This window comes from Clinocottus analis, unplaced genomic scaffold (genome assembly GCF_023055335.1).
Source record: "Clinocottus analis isolate CAN_PGR_092001 unplaced genomic scaffold, fCliAna1.0.p SCAF_40, whole genome shotgun sequence".
NCBI lineage: Eukaryota > Metazoa > Chordata > Actinopteri > Perciformes > Cottidae > Clinocottus > Clinocottus analis.
This window is the reverse complement of record NW_027176154.1, coordinates 827,334-844,986: the sequence shown is the minus strand read 5'-3', so window position 1 is coordinate 844,986 and position 17,653 is coordinate 827,334. Positions and strand designations below refer to the sequence as shown.

The 17,653-nt window shown below is 46.5% G+C and overlaps 4 protein-coding genes and 1 pseudogene across 7 annotated transcripts; 4 read left to right on the top strand and 1 right to left on the bottom strand.

The window, feature by feature from the left end:
- LOC137801336 (Krueppel-like factor 11) overlaps positions 1 to 1,861 on the top strand; it is a 4,851-nt pseudogene extending 2,990 nt beyond the window's left edge.
- A 1,327-nt stretch (positions 1,862 to 3,188) lies between these two features.
- Positions 3,189 to 6,801, top strand: rrm2 (ribonucleotide reductase regulatory subunit M2). 3 transcript variants are annotated; one of them, XM_068598723.1, is made up of 11 exons: positions 3,189 to 3,315; positions 3,813 to 3,903; positions 4,076 to 4,144; positions 4,592 to 4,723; positions 4,800 to 4,916; positions 5,029 to 5,162; positions 5,246 to 5,340; positions 5,416 to 5,549; positions 5,671 to 5,775; positions 5,857 to 5,970; positions 6,215 to 6,801. In XM_068598723.1, exons 2-11 carry the CDS (start codon positions 3,814 to 3,816, stop codon positions 6,365 to 6,367), a joined length of 1,143 nt encoding a protein of 380 aa, XP_068454824.1. In that variant the 5' UTR covers positions 3,189 to 3,315; position 3,813; the 3' UTR covers positions 6,368 to 6,801. The 3 variants fall into 3 exon arrangements, with proteins under 3 accessions (XP_068454824.1, XP_068454825.1, XP_068454826.1); XM_068598724.1 differs by lacking the exon at positions 3,189 to 3,315 and adding an exon at positions 3,339 to 3,345; XM_068598725.1 differs by lacking the exon at positions 3,189 to 3,315 and having other exon boundaries at positions 3,690 to 3,903; positions 4,595 to 4,723.
- Positions 6,802 to 7,299: 498 nt separating this feature from the next.
- Positions 7,300 to 10,667, top strand: LOC137801369 (galectin-8-like). Its single transcript, XM_068598767.1, has 9 exons — positions 7,300 to 7,404; positions 7,970 to 8,058; positions 8,127 to 8,337; positions 8,482 to 8,601; positions 8,683 to 8,754; positions 9,078 to 9,104; positions 9,432 to 9,520; positions 9,684 to 9,852; positions 10,097 to 10,667. Exons 1-9 carry the CDS (start codon positions 7,366 to 7,368, stop codon positions 10,244 to 10,246), a joined length of 966 nt encoding a protein of 321 aa, XP_068454868.1. The 5' UTR covers positions 7,300 to 7,365; the 3' UTR covers positions 10,247 to 10,667.
- Positions 10,668 to 10,799: 132 nt separating this feature from the next.
- Positions 10,800 to 13,756, bottom strand: LOC137801368 (ribonucleoside-diphosphate reductase subunit M2-like). 2 transcript variants are annotated; one of them, XM_068598765.1, is made up of 10 exons: positions 13,557 to 13,756; positions 13,316 to 13,384; positions 12,737 to 12,868; positions 12,544 to 12,660; positions 12,298 to 12,431; positions 12,120 to 12,214; positions 11,911 to 12,044; positions 11,685 to 11,789; positions 11,490 to 11,603; positions 10,800 to 11,245 (listed from the first exon to the last, which is right to left on the bottom strand). In XM_068598765.1, exons 1-10 carry the CDS (start codon positions 13,644 to 13,646, stop codon positions 11,093 to 11,095), a joined length of 1,143 nt encoding a protein of 380 aa, XP_068454866.1. In that variant the 5' UTR covers positions 13,647 to 13,756; the 3' UTR covers positions 10,800 to 11,092. The 2 variants fall into 2 exon arrangements, with proteins under 2 accessions (XP_068454866.1, XP_068454867.1); XM_068598766.1 differs by having other exon boundaries at positions 12,737 to 12,865; positions 13,557 to 13,755.
- Positions 13,757 to 14,619: 863 nt separating this feature from the next.
- Positions 14,620 to 16,746, top strand: tmem242 (transmembrane protein 242). Its single transcript, XM_068598777.1, has 4 exons — positions 14,620 to 14,779; positions 15,525 to 15,625; positions 15,812 to 15,949; positions 16,108 to 16,746. Exons 1-4 carry the CDS (start codon positions 14,695 to 14,697, stop codon positions 16,216 to 16,218), a joined length of 435 nt encoding a protein of 144 aa, XP_068454878.1. The 5' UTR covers positions 14,620 to 14,694; the 3' UTR covers positions 16,219 to 16,746.
- Positions 16,747 to 17,653: the final 907 nt, after the last annotated feature.

The window sequence follows — 17,653 nt, the reverse complement described above, 5'->3', positions numbered from 1 at the left end:
AGACGCAACTACGTCTGCAGCTTCCCCGGCTGCAAGAAGACCTACTTCAAGAGCTCCCACCTGAAGGCTCACCTACGCACACACACAGGTGAGTGAGGTCACTTCCTGTTCACACACAGGTGAGTGAGGTCACTCTGATGCTCGAGGACCTCTGACCTCCTCGTTTGTTTACTTTATTTTTTTGGGACTAAAACTTCACAAAATAAACAACAATGAAGATTTAAAACTCCAAAAATGAAATGACATTACTCCTGATTAAAAAGTCTTCTTTTCTTTATTCCCCTCTTGCAGGAGAGAAGCCGTTCAGCTGTCACTGGGACGGCTGTGATAAGAAGTTCGCTCGCTCTGACGAGCTCTCTCGTCATCGCCGCACACACACCGGTGAGAAGAAGTTTGTGTGTGTGGTGTGTGAGCGTCGCTTCATGCGCAGCGACCACCTGACCAAACACGCCCGGCGGCACGCCACCGCCAAGAGGGCGTCGTCGTGGCCCGCCGAGACCCGGGACCTCCACAGAGTGGCCCCGCCCACGGGCCGCGGTGGAGGCGCCGCACTTCCTGTCGGCGTGCTGGTCTCCACCGCCAACTGACTCAGGGATCCCCCCGGGGGGCGGGGCTTACACCGTGACTGTCAATCAACTTTTCTACCAATCAAACTCTGCTGGTAAACAAAAAGCAAAGACGGCGCTCCGCTGCGTCTACGTTCGCTCGGACCCGGTTACTGTGGCACTTCCTGTTACACTTCCTGTTACACCCTCTTTTTTACGACGCGCTGCAGGCGCTCGCTACGCTGTTCACGAGCCCTGAAGGTGGCGTTATCTAAATAAATGCCTTCATCTTCTGTACGGTGGCCCGAGTAGGACATTAGCATGTTGACGTAGCGACATGTTGACATTATCATGCTAATATGCTAACATTAGTACATATGGTGGCCCGAGTAGGACATTCACAGTCAGGCTCAGCTGTACCATTAGTATGATAATGTTAGCATTTTAGCATGTTCATTTTAACATGTCGCTACGTCAACATGCTAATACTAGTATATTAGTATGATAGTCATGCTATGGCATAATTCTAATGTTAGCATATTAGCACGATAAAGTAACATTGAGTTGGCTAACACTTAGCTCGTTAGCAACAACATGTTAATATACTGACATCTGTTCCATTAGCATTCTAACATTAGCATTCATTGTTGTGAAGCGTTCATGTTTAGTAGTTTTTGTTTGACCAACTCAACTCGTAAAAAATAATATTTGTTGGGGAACTCGTGCCACAGTAACACGCCGATGAAGACGCTCAGAGGACGTAGACGAAGACGGAGCGAGCGTCCCGCAACACTCAGGACATTCTATTCCCAACCAACTCACCGGAGGAGGAAGAGGAGAAGGAGGAGGAGGAAGAGGAGGAGGAAGACAGGCTGCTATTCATCCACGGACAGAAACCAACAGAAATCTGACATTGCACTGGATTTTTTTACTCTAGCTTGTTTTTGTACTCTCTCCGTGTACTCTCGTTTACTTCCTGTTTACTTCCTGTGTACATGTACGCGCTCGTGTCGTGCTTCTGTTTACTGTACATTCTGTAAATATATCCATATCTATATGAATGTGACGTGTATTCCAGTCTGCATTAATGACAGTGTTGTGTCAGTATTCCTCACTGTGATACTACCTACTCTCTTTGCTTTGTTCCTCATCATCATTATTGTTATTATTATTATTATTATTATTATTATTTAATAAACATTCGTTGAACGTCGCCAGTAAGAAAAATACCTCGTTATTAAATGTTGTTCTTAATAATAACGGCTTGTATCAGAATAACAGCGATGGAGAAGAAAAGCTTTTATAATAAAAAATGTTACAGGAAACTCTTCTGTTGTTGCGTCTCTCACTAGGTTCAGCTATCAGATGTTAGCTCAGGATGAAGTTAGCTTAGCATAAATGTTAGGGTTAACAAGTTCTAGCTTAACGAGTACACAGTACACAGTACAAGTAAACAATACAGGTATTACATGTATACAGTATAGGTAGAACACAGTACAGGGAGTACAAGTATTACATAGTACAGGTAGTAGAAGTACACAATACAGGTGTTACACAGTACAGTAATAAAGAAAATGTAATATATATTGCAGGACAAGTATTTCCTCATTTACATGTATTATATACTTCCATGTTGTGTTAGATTAGAAACAGAGTATTTATTAAACTACTTATCGCTGTATGACAAGTACTATATAACTTGTTGTTGTTGATGGGGGTTAGCTGGTAATACTTTATTGTTGTTGTTGTTGTTGTTGTTGTTGTTGTTGTTGTTGTTGTTGTTGATGTAGATCAGCTGGTAAAAGGCGGGAGAACTCCGTGTTTCTTAAACATTTGGCGCGTAAAGTTTCTGCTCGAGGACAGTCACGTGTTCCGTTACACAACCGCAGCTCTTCTCCTCACGCCACCCGGTAACAGCAGTCAACCAATCCAGGGGCAGCGCTCAGGGGGTGTGACCAATGGGAGACGACGACAGTGTGCAGGGAACGTGAGAAGGGGGCGTGATTGGCCGAGGAGGGACCCGCCCACTTGCCTTACTGACCGACATTCAGCTGAAGCCAAAGAAAATGAATAAAAGAACTAAAAATATATAAATAAAGACAGAAGTCTGGAGACGGAAAACTAGAGGAACAGGGCCCTCGTGTGTTGGGAAGCGGTACTGCAGCAACATTTAAAAACATTATGTACTGTGTGTGTGTGTGCGTGTATATATATATATATATATATATATATATATATATATATATATATATATATATATATATATATATATATATATATATATACACGCACACACACACACACACACACACACACACACACACACACACACACAACGTTACGAAAACCATTTAGGACATGTTGATACTTTTGTGCTTTTGCTCAAAAGAAACAAATGAATGCATGTCTGAATGTTTTTATACTTTGGTGTTGTGTATTTGTTGTATATAATTATCAGTAAGACTAAACTGAGGTCTGAATAAATGAAAATAAACAACAAGTCTGTTTAACTTATTGATGTTTAACATAGGGGGTATTTACAGCAATGTCTGGAGCCGAGCGGCTTCAGGCTGCCGTAAAACCCCAACGAAGAAGAACAAGTCTTCCCAGCAGCCAATCAGCGCTCTCCTTTCCGGCGATAACCAGGAAACAGCTTCTGTGTCAGATCCGCTTCGCTTTTACGGAGAAAACACAATTTAAAACGTCTCATTTGGGATGAAAGATGATATATAACTGTATTGTCAGAGCCCGAAACCTGAAGGGATGGAAGGTACAACACGTCAAAGATACAAATACACAAGTATTACCGAAATAAGATCGTATCTTAATGCAGAATTCAATTGTACTTTTGCGACTTTAACTTTAGTGTTAACCTTATAATGTGTTTTTTAATAGGACAGTTCAACGATTTTAACAAATGCGTGTCTTGTTGTGTAAACGCTAATTTAAATAGTTTTATAACGTCTTTTTCGGGAAGTTTCGTAACCCCCGCACGAACAAAGCCGAGTGAGTTTCCAGCAGCTGTTCGGGCGGCACGTGATCGCGGCTTCTGCCATGATTGGCTGCGTCAGCAGCGTCACGTTAAAGAGCTGGGGCTCGTGTTGCGTTCCTATTGGCCGACTGCGTTCTGGCGCCAGTATTTCAATAAGAGAGGCTCGTGCACAACAGAAAGCTCTCCAGTCCTCGCTGCTCGTCCCTGCTGCTCTTTGCCTGCTCCGGTTTTAAACTCTTTATTCAGTATTTCTCTAATTATCTTTTATTCTCCAGCATGCTTTCTACTCGCGCCCCTCTCTCCGTGAAGCAGGAGCCGTCCCTCCCCGGGCAGCTGGACAACATGGCGCTGGACAAAGAGAACACGGTGAGGACCGGAGAGCAACCGGACGACGTTTAACCGGGAAAACGTCTCTACGGCCGTTGAGCCTCTGTAGAGACATTTACTGAGACCTTCGTCCTGGTCGGCATGTGTTTTCACGTGTACTCCAGGCTAGAAGTGTTTGTTGTGTGTAAAAGTACCTCTTCGTGTCTTTCAGCCACCGAGTCTGAACACCAGCCGCATCTTGGCGTCTAAAACCGCGCGCAAGATCTTCTGCGACGTCCCGGTGAGTCCAGACCCCACGTGACCTCCAGGGTATCCCTCTGACGTCACGTGTTAGTTCACGTTCCCGGGTTATTTCTTTGTTGCTGGTTTGGCGCCTAAAATGTCGGTTCTGGCGCCAAACGATCAGCTGTTAATCAATAATCAATGCTGTTTAAATGACTGCTGTTTGTGTTAATGGATTCATACATATTTATTCTATTAGATCCAATAACTGTCCAAACTTCAGATTAGATGGACCAATAATCTGCAGTTTGTCAACATGATTTCCTCTTTACACTTAAATGTGTTAGCATCTGGATCCACATTAAATGATTAAACTCTAATTTATTTGAGTTATTGATGAATGTGCAGATTGAAGTTGTTGGGCCTGCAGGTCAAGTTCTGTGACTGACGTAAAGCAGCCGAGACGTGACAGTGTGTAGTGACAGTGTGTCTCTGTGTGACGAAGAAGAGAGGCGGTGAGGAAGAGGAGCCGCTGCTGAAGAGCAACCCTCGGCGCTTCGTCATCTTCCCCATCAAGTACCACGACATCTGGCAGATGTACAAGAAGGCCGAGGCGTCCTTCTGGACCGCAGAGGAGGTGAGTGGAGAGCCGCTGTGGGGGCGGGGCCTGCAGGTGTCGGGTGACGTCGTGCTCACTTTCTGTCTCTGTTCAGGTGGATCTGTCCAAGGACCTGCAGCACTGGGAGTCTCTGAAGGACGAGGAGCGCTTCTTCATCTCTCACGTGTTGGCGTTCTTCGCCGCCAGCGACGGCATCGTCAACGAGAACCTGGTGACTACATTAATAATTTGAGTTATTGATGAATGTGCAGATTGAAGTTGAATAAACGGAGACCACTTGGCGCTCGGCTCTGATTGGCTCCCGCTGTCCGTGTGACCACCAGGTGGAGCGCTTCACACAGGAAGTGCAGGTGACGGAGGCCCGGTGCTTCTACGGGTTCCAGATCGCCATGGAGAACATCCACTCTGAGATGTACAGCCTGCTCATCAACACCTACATCAAGGAGCCGGCAGAGAGGTGAGCTGGTGCTGGACTCTGGTCCTCTGGTCCCGGGCCTCTAGTTCCGGTCCGTGTCTGACGGTACGTTCACTGACCCACAGAGAATACCTGTTCAACGCCATCGAGACTCTGCCGTGTGTGAAGAAGAAGGCCGACTGGGCGATCAACTGGATCGGCAACAAGGACGCCAACTTCGGTAAAGCGACTCTTTGAGGTTCTGACCCTGACTCTGTGGCATTGTTCGGGTTCTGACCCTGACTCTGTCCCCCAGGAGAGCGCGTGGTGGCCTTCGCTGCCGTGGAGGGGATCTTCTTCTCGGGGTCCTTCGCCTCCATCTTCTGGCTGAAGAAGAGAGGCCTGATGCCCGGCCTGACCTTCTCCAACGAGCTCATCAGCAGAGACGAGGTACTGGTTCTGGTCCTGACTGGTGTGGTACTGGTTCTGGTCCTGACTGGTGTGGTACTGGTTCTGGTCCTGACTGGTGTGGTACTGGTTCTGGTCCTGACTGATGTGGTACTGGTTTCAGGGGCTGCACTGTGACTTTGCGTGTCTGATGTTCAAACATCTGGTGAACAAGCCGTCGGCATCAAAAGTCACCAAGATCATCAAGAACGCCGTGGAGATCGAGCAGGTGGGTGGACACGCTGTGGTTCCTGTGCTGTCACTGGTTATACTGGTTCCTCCTTTCTGACGCTGCTGGCTCCGCCCCCAGGAGTTCCTGACGGAGGCTCTGCCGGTGAAGCTGATCGGGATGAACGGCTCTCTGATGAAGCAGTACATTGAGTTCGTGGCCGACCGGCTGATGCTGGAGCTGGGCTTCACCAAGGTAAGCTCCTCCCAGCAGAACCACAGCTCCCAGTACACCACAGGCTCCGTCCTGATGAGACGCGCAGGGGTACGGACCTCGGCCGACGATGGGGGCCGAGTGCCGCCGGGTTCCGCTCGCGGGACGAGTGGTTCCGCGACGGGACGCCGGCGGCACGAGACGGACGCTGGTCTGAACGGAGCCGGTTCTCCTGTTGGCCGCCGGGGAACCCGAGCCCGCTGTCTGACCGCCTTGTGTTCTGCAGATCTACCGCGCGGAGAACCCCTTTGACTTCATGGAGAACATCTCTCTGGAGGGCAAGACCAACTTCTTTGAGAAGCGCGTGGGCGAGTACCAGAGGATGGGCGTGATGTCCGGCACCTCGGACAACACCTTCAGGCTGGATGCTGACTTCTGAGGGGGCGGAGCCTCAGCGGGATGGGGCGGAGCTTCCAGAGAACACGCCTGCAGGCCAGAGCCTCACCTGTACAGAAGAGATGAAATCCTAAATGAGCTTTTCAGCCAATAGGAGCACACACACAGGTTGAACACTGCAGCAGGATCTGACCCCAGACCAGCTGTTCATGTCTGGAGAGCTGCTGCCAGCCTGGATCACAGCCTGGGTTTTATTTTTTATATATATATTAAACTTGCTATATTAGTATGTTTTTACATGGATGTATGTGTTCATTTTGTACAGGTTTTTTGTAATAAAAGTAAATGTACTTTGAGAGTTTACAAATCTTTTTTAATCAGTTTTTTCTATAAATGTTTTGTTTATGCAGAAAGTTGTCACCTAATGGATGAAGATGTAATATAATATTTAGTGAAATTATTAAACTTTGTACAGAGCTTTGTGTCTGTTTCCTGTCTTTATGCTAAGCTAACTAGCTTCATAGACAGACATCACGCAAGAGATAACAGTTGCATGTTATCTCTAAGTTTAATAAAATAAAGTTTCCCTCCAACTTTAGTTATGAGAATAATGCTGGAGATGAAACATCCACTGATAAATATTATCAGAGGCAATTACTAGTACTGATAACTTGACTCCATTAGTGCAGTGGCAACATATCTATATAATCTAGTTATGACTTCATACACTAGTAACTGTCTTTATAAGTAGTTCAAAACTATTCAAACAAGTGGACGTTTACTCCAGCAAGCGCTTCCGGTAAACTGGTCACGTGTTCAGACAGACTGCTCGTTAAAGCCGACTGACCAGACGTCACGTGACGCTTCATGTTTTATCTCCCTCGCACGCTTGGTGGGCGGGGCTAGGACGCACGTGAGAGGAAACCGGATGCAGTTGAGACTCGGGACGCGCCCCCGGAAACGTCGTACGTGTGACGTCAGATGCGGAAGTAAACAACGGTCCAAAGAGCGCTTCCCGTCTCCGCTCCACAGAACCACAACATGTCCGTTTCTACACCGAGGCAGACGTTCTGCAGCCCGGTAAGAGAGCTCCGGGTCCCACTCTGGCACCGGAAATGACGTCAAAAATATATAACGTAATACTTCTATATCGGTCAAAAGTTTAGTTTCAGACCGCTCACTTCCGCCCAGTCAGTTATACTGCTTATATATGTGTGTGTGTGTATATATATATATATATATATATATATATATATATATATATATATATATATATATATATATACTGCTACTGCGTTTACATATACTGGGTTCATATGTACTGTGTTTCTGTATCCTGTAATGAGTAAACATTTTAATGAATCAGAATGTTTTCAGTTTCCTTTTAGTTTCCTTAAAGTTCCTCTAAGACAAAAAAAAGCTGAAAGCTTTAAAAATGAAGCCAATTGTTGTGCAGCTGGAGATCAAATATAAAAATAAAGATTTAGATAAAAGATTCAAGATAAAGATGTCCTGTTGAATATCATCACCTCCAGACCATCCTGACATCATTGTGTTGTGTTGTTGTGTTACCATCCTGTTAGACATCATTGTGTTGTGTTACCATCCTGTTAGACATCATTGTGTTGTGTTGTTGTGTTACCAGACCATCCCGTTCTCTGGCACCATCCTGGGCGGGCTGCAGCCGGGCGAGGTGGTGCTGGTTCAGGGCTCGGTACCGCGTGACGCCGACAGGTGAGCACGCGTTGATGACGTCATCGCTAAGTGGAGCCAGACCCGTGTTAAACCCCTCATGCCCGCAGGTTCCAGGTGGACCTCACCTGCGGCAGCAGCGTGACGCCGCGGGCCGACGTGGCGTTCCACTTCAACCCCCGGTTCAGGAAGCCGCCGAGCGTCGTCTGCAACGCGCTGCTGGCCGGCAGCTGGGGCCGCGAGGAGGTCCTGCAGTGCAACCCCTTCACCACCGGGGGCGCCTTCGAGCTGCTCATCCTGGTCCTGAAGGACTCCTTCAAGGTGTGTGTGTGTGTGTGTGTGTGTGTGTGTGTGTGTGTGTGTCTGTCTCTCTCTTCAATATTTTTACTCCTGTGACATTTAGAAAGCAGTATTTCTGGTACTACTGGTACTTCTACTGCAGTAAAGTGTGTACTTCCCCTGCAGGTGGCGCTGAATGGAGGTCACGTGCTGGAGTTCCAGCAGCGCGTGGATCTGCAGCGCGTGGACACGCTGAGCATCTCTGGACGAGTCCAGGTTCAGGCTGCAGGAATCCTCCCGCACCTCGTGAGTCTGAGCAACGCTGCGCTTCTGTGGTCACGTGACCTGGAGAAATGAGTTGTTGTTGTTATGGTTGTTGTTGTTTAGAGGGACGTCTCTCCTGTGGCCAGTTCGACCAATCAGGAGCCACCAGAGAAGAAGCAGGAAGTCCCTCAGACGGTAACTTTGGAGTCTCTGAAACAATCAAGCAGTCAATATGCAGATATTGTTTATTTAAATGTGAGGAACGGTTTAACTTCTGTTGATTTTAAATATTTGACCCTAAATAATATTTTATATGATATATGTTTTTAATACCCTTAAAATAAATGCCCAAAATGTCTCCAGATATCGAACAAACAAATGAGTAATGTCATCTTAAAAATGAAAAATCGTTATATTTCTTTCTGTGTAAACAGAAAACAACAGAGGCCCCAAAATCGAGCCTTGTGGCACACCTCAAGTCATTATTGATAAAATGTTGATTGTTTTGTTTCTTTCAGCTGATAATCTCTTCTCTGGCTGACTTGGTGAGTTTTGCTGTTCTGTGATTGTTGGTTATAGAAGTTAATAGAATTGATTATGTGTGTGTGTGTGTGTGTGTGTGTGTGTGTGTGTGTGTGTGTATATATATATATATATATATACACACACACATACATAGTTGTATATATGTATATATACACACACATACATACTTGTACATATGTATATATACACACACATACATACTTGTACATATGTATATATACAGTATATATTGATGTCGTCATTTTCATTTTAAATACTGTGTGCGTGTAGAGAACCAGGTTAGATTGTTTACATGAAAGATTTACTGAACGTTGTGGTTTTTACAGAGAATTCCCTTCAGCGGCGAGCTGGCTGGAGGACTGCGAGCTGGACGCAGCATCAGCATCACAGGAGAAACCAACCGGCTCGCCCAGAGGTAGCCGTCTGTGGCTCAGTGGTTAGCGGGCCGTCTTTTAACCAGAGGGTCGGTGGTTCAGACCTCCGCTGGTCCCCGTGTTGTGTCCTTGAGCCGCTAACTGCTTCCTGTTGCTGTGTCTGCGGCGTGGAGAGCAACACGCGTTCTTCTTCTTGTGTTTCAGCTTCTCGGTGAACCTGCGCGTGTCGGGCTGCAGCGACATCGCTCTTCATCTGAATCCTCGCCTGAAGAAGGCGGTCTTCGTCAGGAACTCCTTCCTGTGTGGGTGCTGGGGCCCTGAGGAGACCCGGCTGGACGCTGCCTTCCCCTTCAGGGGGGGGCAGTACTTTGAGGTTCCACAACAATACTTATTCACATATCATTATGTTATGTAACGTCTATAATTAACAATTCAGCAGAAATTCTTTTGTTTAACTCTGTTGTCCATTGTTAATGTCAAAGTATACGTTGCTGGAAGTGAAATGTATGTTTAATAGTTTGTTTTTCTTTTCTCACTTTGAGTGTTTTGAGCCGTTTGTAGCCTCTCTTCGTTGGTCCTGTGACTTAACCTGCGTGTGGCGGTTCGATTCCCTGCAGATGATCATCCTCTGTGAGGTGCAGCAGTTCCGGGTCGCCGTCAACGGGCTCCACCAGCTGGACTACCAGCACCGGGTTCAGGACCTGAGCCGCATCCAGCAGCTGGAGGTGCAGGGAGACGTCACACTGCTGGGGCTCCAGGTCCTCTGATGTGGCTCCGGGTCCTCTGACACCCATCAGGGCAGTAACAGAGACTCTTGAAGCTCAACCATGACGTCACATTCGTGGCAACATGAAGGTGAAGCAAACCGCCGTGTGCAGAGTTTTATGTCTCATTCATATATGAAATTGACTGTTGCTGTCGTACACTTTATGACCAAATAAAATAACCAGATGAAGGTCGTCTGTTCTCAGAGCGGAACCCTGAACAGTTTGATGCCTTAACTCTTGTTCTGGAAGTCATTGCACCGTGATAGTTGACTTCAGGTGTAGTTGAAAGTCAGAATACTGGTCATAGTTATATTCATAATACATTCAGTTAAATTTGAAAAGCATGAATCTGTATTATCAGCTAAAGAAACTGGACTAAGTTCATGTTGATAAATGTTTTAGAGGCAAAGTAAAAACTTTTAAAAACCTCCTTATTAAAAATATTAATAAATCAGTTTCATCTATTTTCAGCTGTTAGATTAAAGTAAAACTGAAAAAATAAAATAAAGTTTAATAATTACAGCTGAACATTAAGTCATCTCAAAAAACCAGGTTCATGTTTATATAAATTTTATTACAAAAACATAACTGTACATTTGACAAAGCTCTGAGTACTAATAAATACATTATAATTACAAAAGGAAGGGAAAATTATTTACAGAAACAAAATGGCTGCAGCATCAAATCTGCAAATTAAATTTCATCGCGGCAGCGCTCTGCGAGCCGCTCCCAGCATGCATCTGGGTCAGTGGGGCTCGGTCTGTTGGGAACGCGCCACTGGGTTGAATTAGAGTGCTTTTGAGTTTGACCGAGGCTCCGCCCCCATCCCGCTGAGGCTCCGCCCCCTCAGAAGTCAGCATCCAGCCTGAAGGTGTTGTCCGAGGTGCCGGACATCACGCCCATCCTCTGGTACTCGCCCACGCGCTTCTCAAAGAAGTTGGTCTTGCCCTCCAGAGAGATGTTCTCCATGAAGTCAAAGGGGTTCTCCGCGCGGTAGATCTGCAGAACACAAGGCGGTCAGACAGCGGGCTCGGGTTCCCCGGCGGCCAACAGGAGAACCGGCTCCGTTCAGACCAGCGTCCGTCTCGTGCCGCCGGCGTCCCGTCGCGGAACCACTCGTCCCGCGAGCGGAACCCGGCGGCACTCGGCCCCCATCGTCGGCCGAGGTCCGTACCCCTGCGCGTCTCATCAGGACGGAGCCTGTGGTGTACTGGGAGCTGTGGTTCTGCTGGGAGGAGCTTACCTTGGTGAAGCCCAGCTCCAGCATCAGCCGGTCGGCCACGAACTCAATGTACTGCTTCATCAGAGAGCCGTTCATCCCGATCAGCTTCACCGGCAGAGCCTCCGTCAGGAACTCCTGGGGGCGGAGCCAGCAGCGTCAGAAAGGAGGAACCAGTATAACCAGTGACAGCACAGGAACCACAGCGTGTCCACCCACCTGCTCGATCTCCACGGCGTTCTTGATGATCTTGGTGACTTTTGATGCCGACGGCTTGTTCACCAGATGTTTGAACATCAGACACGCAAAGTCACAGTGCAGCCCCTGAAACCAGTACCACATCAGTCAGGACCAGAACCAGTACCACACCAGTCAGGACCAGAACCAGTACCACACCAGTCAGGACCAGAACCAGTACCACACCAGTCAGGACCAGAACCAGTACCTCGTCTCTGCTGATGAGCTCGTTGGAGAAGGTCAGGCCGGGCATCAGGCCTCTCTTCTTCAGCCAGAAGATGGAGGCGAAGGACCCCGAGAAGAAGATCCCCTCCACGGCAGCGAAGGCCACCACGCGCTCTCCTGGGGGACAGAGTCAGGGTCAGAACCCGAACAATGCCACAGAGTCAGGGTCAGAACCTCAAAGAGTCGCTTTACCGAAGTTGGCGTCCTTGTTGCCGATCCAGTTGATCGCCCAGTCGGCCTTCTTCTTCACACACGGCAGAGTCTCGATGGCGTTGAACAGGTATTCTCTGTGGGTCAGTGAACGTACCGTCAGACACGGACCGGAACTAGAGGCCCGGGACCAGAGGACCAGAGTCCAGCACCAGCTCACCTCTCTGCCGGCTCCTTGATGTAGGTGTTGATGAGCAGGCTGTACATCTCAGAGTGGATGTTCTCCATGGCGATCTGGAACCCGTAGAAGCACCGGGCCTCCGTCACCTGCACTTCCTGTGTGAAGCGCTCCACCTGGTGGTCACACGGACAGCGGGAGCCAATCAGAGCCGAGCGCCAAGTGGTCTCCGTTTATTCAACTTCAATCTGCACATTCATCAATAACTCAAATTATTAATGTAGTCACCAGGTTCTCGTTGACGATGCCGTCGCTGGCGGCGAAGAACGCCAACACGTGAGAGATGAAGAAGCGCTCCTCGTCCTTCAGAGACTCCCAGTGCTGCAGGTCCTTGGACAGATCCACCTGAACAGAGACAGAAAGTGAGCACGACGTCACCCGACACCTGCAGGCCCCGCCCCCACAGCGGCTCTCCACTCACCTCCTCTGCGGTCCAGAAGGACGCCTCGGCCTTCTTGTACATCTGCCAGATGTCGTGGTACTTGATGGGGAAGATGACGAAGCGCCGAGGGTTGCTCTTCAGCAGCGGCTCCTCTTCCTCACCGCCTCTCTTCTTCGTCACACAGAGACACACTGTCACTACACACTGTCACGTCTCGGCTGCTTTACGTCAGTCACAGAACTTGACCTGCAGGCCCAACAACTTCAATCTGCACATTCATCAATAACTCAAATAAATTAGAGTTTAATCATTTAATGTGGATCCAGATGCTAACACATTTAAGTGTAAAGAGGAAATCATGTTGACAAACTGCAGATTATTGGTCCATCTAATCTGAAGTTTGGACAGTTATTGGATCTAATAGAATAAATATGTATGAATCCATTAACACAAACAGCAGTCATTTAAACAGCATTGATTATTGATTAACAGCTGATCGTTTGGCGCCAGAACCGACATTTTAGGCGCCAAACCAGCAACAAAGAAATAACCCGGGAACGTGAACTAACACGTGACGTCAGAGGGATACCCTGGAGGTCACGTGGGGTCTGGACTCACCGGGACGTCGCAGAAGATCTTGCGCGCGGTTTTAGACGCCAAGATGCGGCTGGTGTTCAGACTCGGTGGCTGAAAGACACGAAGAGATACTTTTACACACAACAAACACTTCTAGCCTGGAGTACACGTGAAAACACATGCCGACCAGGACGAAGGTCTCAGTAAATGTCTCTACAGAGGCTCAACGGCCGTAGAGACGTTTTCCCGGTTAAACGTCGTCCGGTTGCTCTCCGGTCCTCACCGTGTTCTCTTTGTCCAGCGCCATGTTGTCCAGCTGCCCGGGGAGGGACGGCTCCTGCTTCACGGAGAGAGGGGCGCGAGTAGAAAGCATGCTGGAGAAATGAAGATAAATAATAAAGAGTTTAAAACCGGAGCAGGCGAAGAGCAGCGGGGACGAGCAGCGATAACTGGAGCGCTTTCTGTTGTGCACAAGCCTCTCTTATTAAAATATTGGCGCCAGAACGCAGTCGGCCAATAGGAACGCAGCACGAGCCCCAGCTCTTTAACGTGACGCTGCCTACACAGCCAATCAGGGCAGAAGCCGCGATCACGTGCCGCCCGAACAGCTGCTGGAAACTCACTCGGCTTTGTTCGTGCGGGGGTTACGAAACTTCCCGAAAGAGACGTTACAAAACTATTTAAATTAGCGTTTACACAACTAGACACGCAGACTTGTTGGTTATTTTCATTTATTCAAACTTCAAAATGAGTCTTACTGATATTTATATTAAAAAATACACACAACCAAAGTACAGAAGCCCTCAGACATGCATTCATTTGTTTCTTTTCAGTAAAAGCACAAAAGTATCAGCATGTCGTAATTTACAGACAATTAATACATTTTTAAGTTAAAACAACAACAACAACAACAACAACAAAAGATTATTTCAACAGCGATGGAAAATATGCCATTTTTGTGACGTTGTCCAGGCTGAATATACATGTTTATTTACATTAATATTGTCCTAAAAGAATATTTTAATGATATATTAATCAGAATATACAACTGCTTTTACATTAATACTATTTACTGTATTTTGAGGTACTTTTACTTGAATATTTCCATTCAATATTACTTCATACATGTATAATTGTTCACTATTATTTGACTATTTAAGTTGTCTAAATAACAAAAAACAATAAACAACATAAATACAGTTCCTAGCTAGCTTGTGTAACCGAGCGTTGAGTCGGGGGGCCTAAACTCTGAAGTCATAAGAAAATAAGGAAACGATGGTCGTTTGTGAAGTCGGCAACTACTTTATTAATTTTCCCGCACCTTTCCTTCCGCTTTCCTCCTTCCAAAATAAAAGCCCAGAAACACAATACAATAGCTTTGTTTCTCTCCGGTCGCTTTCCGCTGACGGACTGAAGCAAACATGGCCGCCACTGACGGAAACACAGCCGTGAACGTTGGAGAAGAAGCAGAAAACGAAGGAGAAGCGAAGCTGCAGATATTAAAAGGTACGTTAGCAGTTAGCATGTTAGCTCGTAGCTCATTTTCACTGTTTGTTGTGATTTCTGAACATTTTTCTCTGTGGAGGTCAAACCAAATTCCACCTGAAAAACACCTTTTTTTTAGGTTTCCTCACTCCTTCAGGAACATTGACACCCTGTAAAAACTAAGCACGACTCATGCTGAATATGTAGCGTATTTGTACAATCCTATAAATAATGTATTAATAATGTGATTATTCTTATGGGCCGTTTCATCGCACAGAGACGTGGTGCCAGACTCCGTTCAGAATTCGGCCGGTTTAATGTGTTTGTTGTTCAAACGGATCTGAAATAGCCTTAAAATAGGATTGTTTACTGTTTATCTCAATATTAAATTCTATTGTTCAGTTCGGCGTGTCATAATCCAACAACCAGCCCTTGTGGTAATTCAAACTCTCAGATCTGCTGTAATTTGTCTTATTTAAGTTGGCTAAAAACGTTTAAAACAAAATATTAATTCCCTTTTGTTCACGTGGATGTTGAAAGTAAACCTGTTCCATCTGAAAGAGTTTTCTGTGTTTCGTGAGCTGTTCATATAAAAAAAGAGTTTGTTCTGGTCAGCTACACGTGTTTAAAGGTTGTACTTCCTGATTGATTTTTTTCCTGTTTATTTTAACAACATAACTAGTATTCCCTTATATAACTTGATTACATATCTAGTAGAACCCTTCCTGGATGTGTCTGACTTCCTGTCGCCCGACTTCCTGTCCAGGTGCAGCGTTCCTCACCGCCGTGGCGTCCGTGGGCGTGGTCGCCGGGTTCGGCTCCTCGGTGGCGCTGGCCAAGAAGAAGAGCCCCGGATGGTTCAGTAAAGTAAGTCTCCCACCTGCTTTGAAGGGACTTTAAAACACGACAACAGACTGTGTCTGTGTCAACAAGACACACACACACACACACACACACACACACACACACACACACACACACACACACAGAACTTGTCTGATCAGCTTCGTGAGGTTCTTGTTGAGACGTTGTGTTCACTGCCCTCCTCTGTAGGGCGTGGGGGCGTGGCCTCTGGCCCCAGAGGGCGGGGCCTCCGTGGCGCTGCGGGCCCTGGGTTGGGGCTCCCTGCTGGCCTGCAGCGGCGTCGGGCTGCTCAGCGCCGCGGTGTGGAAAGCTCTGGGAGTTCACAGCGTGAGTTGGTGGAGTCTAATGTGTCAAAACGTTTGTAAATAAAGTTTCAACGTTTTGATTGTTAACGCTCGAGCAGGTTGTTGTCAAATCTCCAGTCAGAAAATAAACAAGTAAACAAGTAAATAAACAGTGAAGTTGTTTCTTCTTCGTCTCTTCAGTTGTTGGAGTTCAGACTCAAGATGCAGTCGCTCGTCCCCAGAATCCCAAAGACCTCCGAGGAAGCTGGACCAGAACCTCTGGACTGGGACGCCGTCTTCAGGTCCAAGTGACCTGCTGGTTCTGGTTCTGACCCTTTTGGACTCGGTCCTCCTGGTTCTGACCCTTTTGGACTAGGTACTCCTGGTTCTGGTTCTGACCCTTTTGGACTCGGTCCTCCTGGTTCTGGTTCTGACCCTTTTGGACTCGGTCCTTCTGGTTCTGACCCTTTTGGACTCGGTCCTCCTGGTTCTGGTGGACAAACCCTCTGGACCAGTCTGCTCCCAGCAGGCCTCCTGCACCCAGACCGGGAGAACCAGGATCATTCTGGTGCCGCGTTCTTCTTCTGTGGTTTTGCCATGAGCTCCATGCGGGTGAAAGGTCACCTCGTTACATCTCGGTGCACTTGTTTCTCACGGCGGGACACCCTGACGGCGGGAGGAGTCAGCGACTAAAATAACGTTTGTTTGGCGAGAGACAAACAGGAAGTGATGAAGCTTTACTTTTGCATCGTGAAGGAAGTGAATGTTTTTAACAAAATAAAGTAACGTCAGAAGATAAACTCCTAAAATAAGTTTATATATAAATATAAACTTTCATAAAAAATAAGTTCATATATAAATATAAACTTATTTTAGGGGTTCAGCTCCTAGTTTATTTATATATAAATAAAATGTCTATAATCTTATTCCACTTTTTGTTGAAATCCATTTTTCACAATAAAAGTCATGATCTCAATAAATTATATTAATCACCGATTCTTCATCACTAGAGATTTTAGTGTCATTATGTATTATTTATTTCTCTTTACATTTACAACAATCTTTTTCTGTAGTTTTCAGATTTTCTTTATTTGCTGTAAAATTATAAATTAATGTTAATTTGTTTTAATCAAATGAGTCAGGATTGATTTATAAAACATAAATGGTCCAATTTATTACAATTAAACTTTATTCTTTAAACTTAAACGCTTTAAGCCCTCGCAGCATTAAACACATGCAGCAAGGCATCATGGGAGATGTAGTCTTCTGGGTTCACGGTAAAAGTGATTCAGGTGTGTTGTGTGTGTTGTGTGTGTGATGGTCAGGTGTGTTGTGTGTGTTGTGTGTGTGATGGTCAGGTGTGTTGTGTGTGTTGTGTGTGTGATGGTCAGGTGTGTTGTGTGTGTTGTGTGTGTGATGGTCAGGTGTGTTGTGTGTGTTGTGTGTGTGATGGTCAGGTGTGTTGTGTGTGTTGTGTGTGTGATGGTCAGGTGTGTTGTGTGTGTGATGGTCAGGTGTGTTGTGTGTTGTGTGAATTGTGTCCAATTTCATTTGATCCAAAAAGGAGGCTTTAGTTTCCATGAATGGAGTTCTGTTGTTGTGCGTCTGAGCTGCGAGGTCGTGTCTGGCCGGTCAGGAGATGCTCTTCCATGCCAGTAGGTGGCGCCGTAATGACCCGTACGTGCTGCATTATGCTACAATGAGACACTTTGTAACTGTTGTGGTTGTTGGTGAGATTTATTTATTG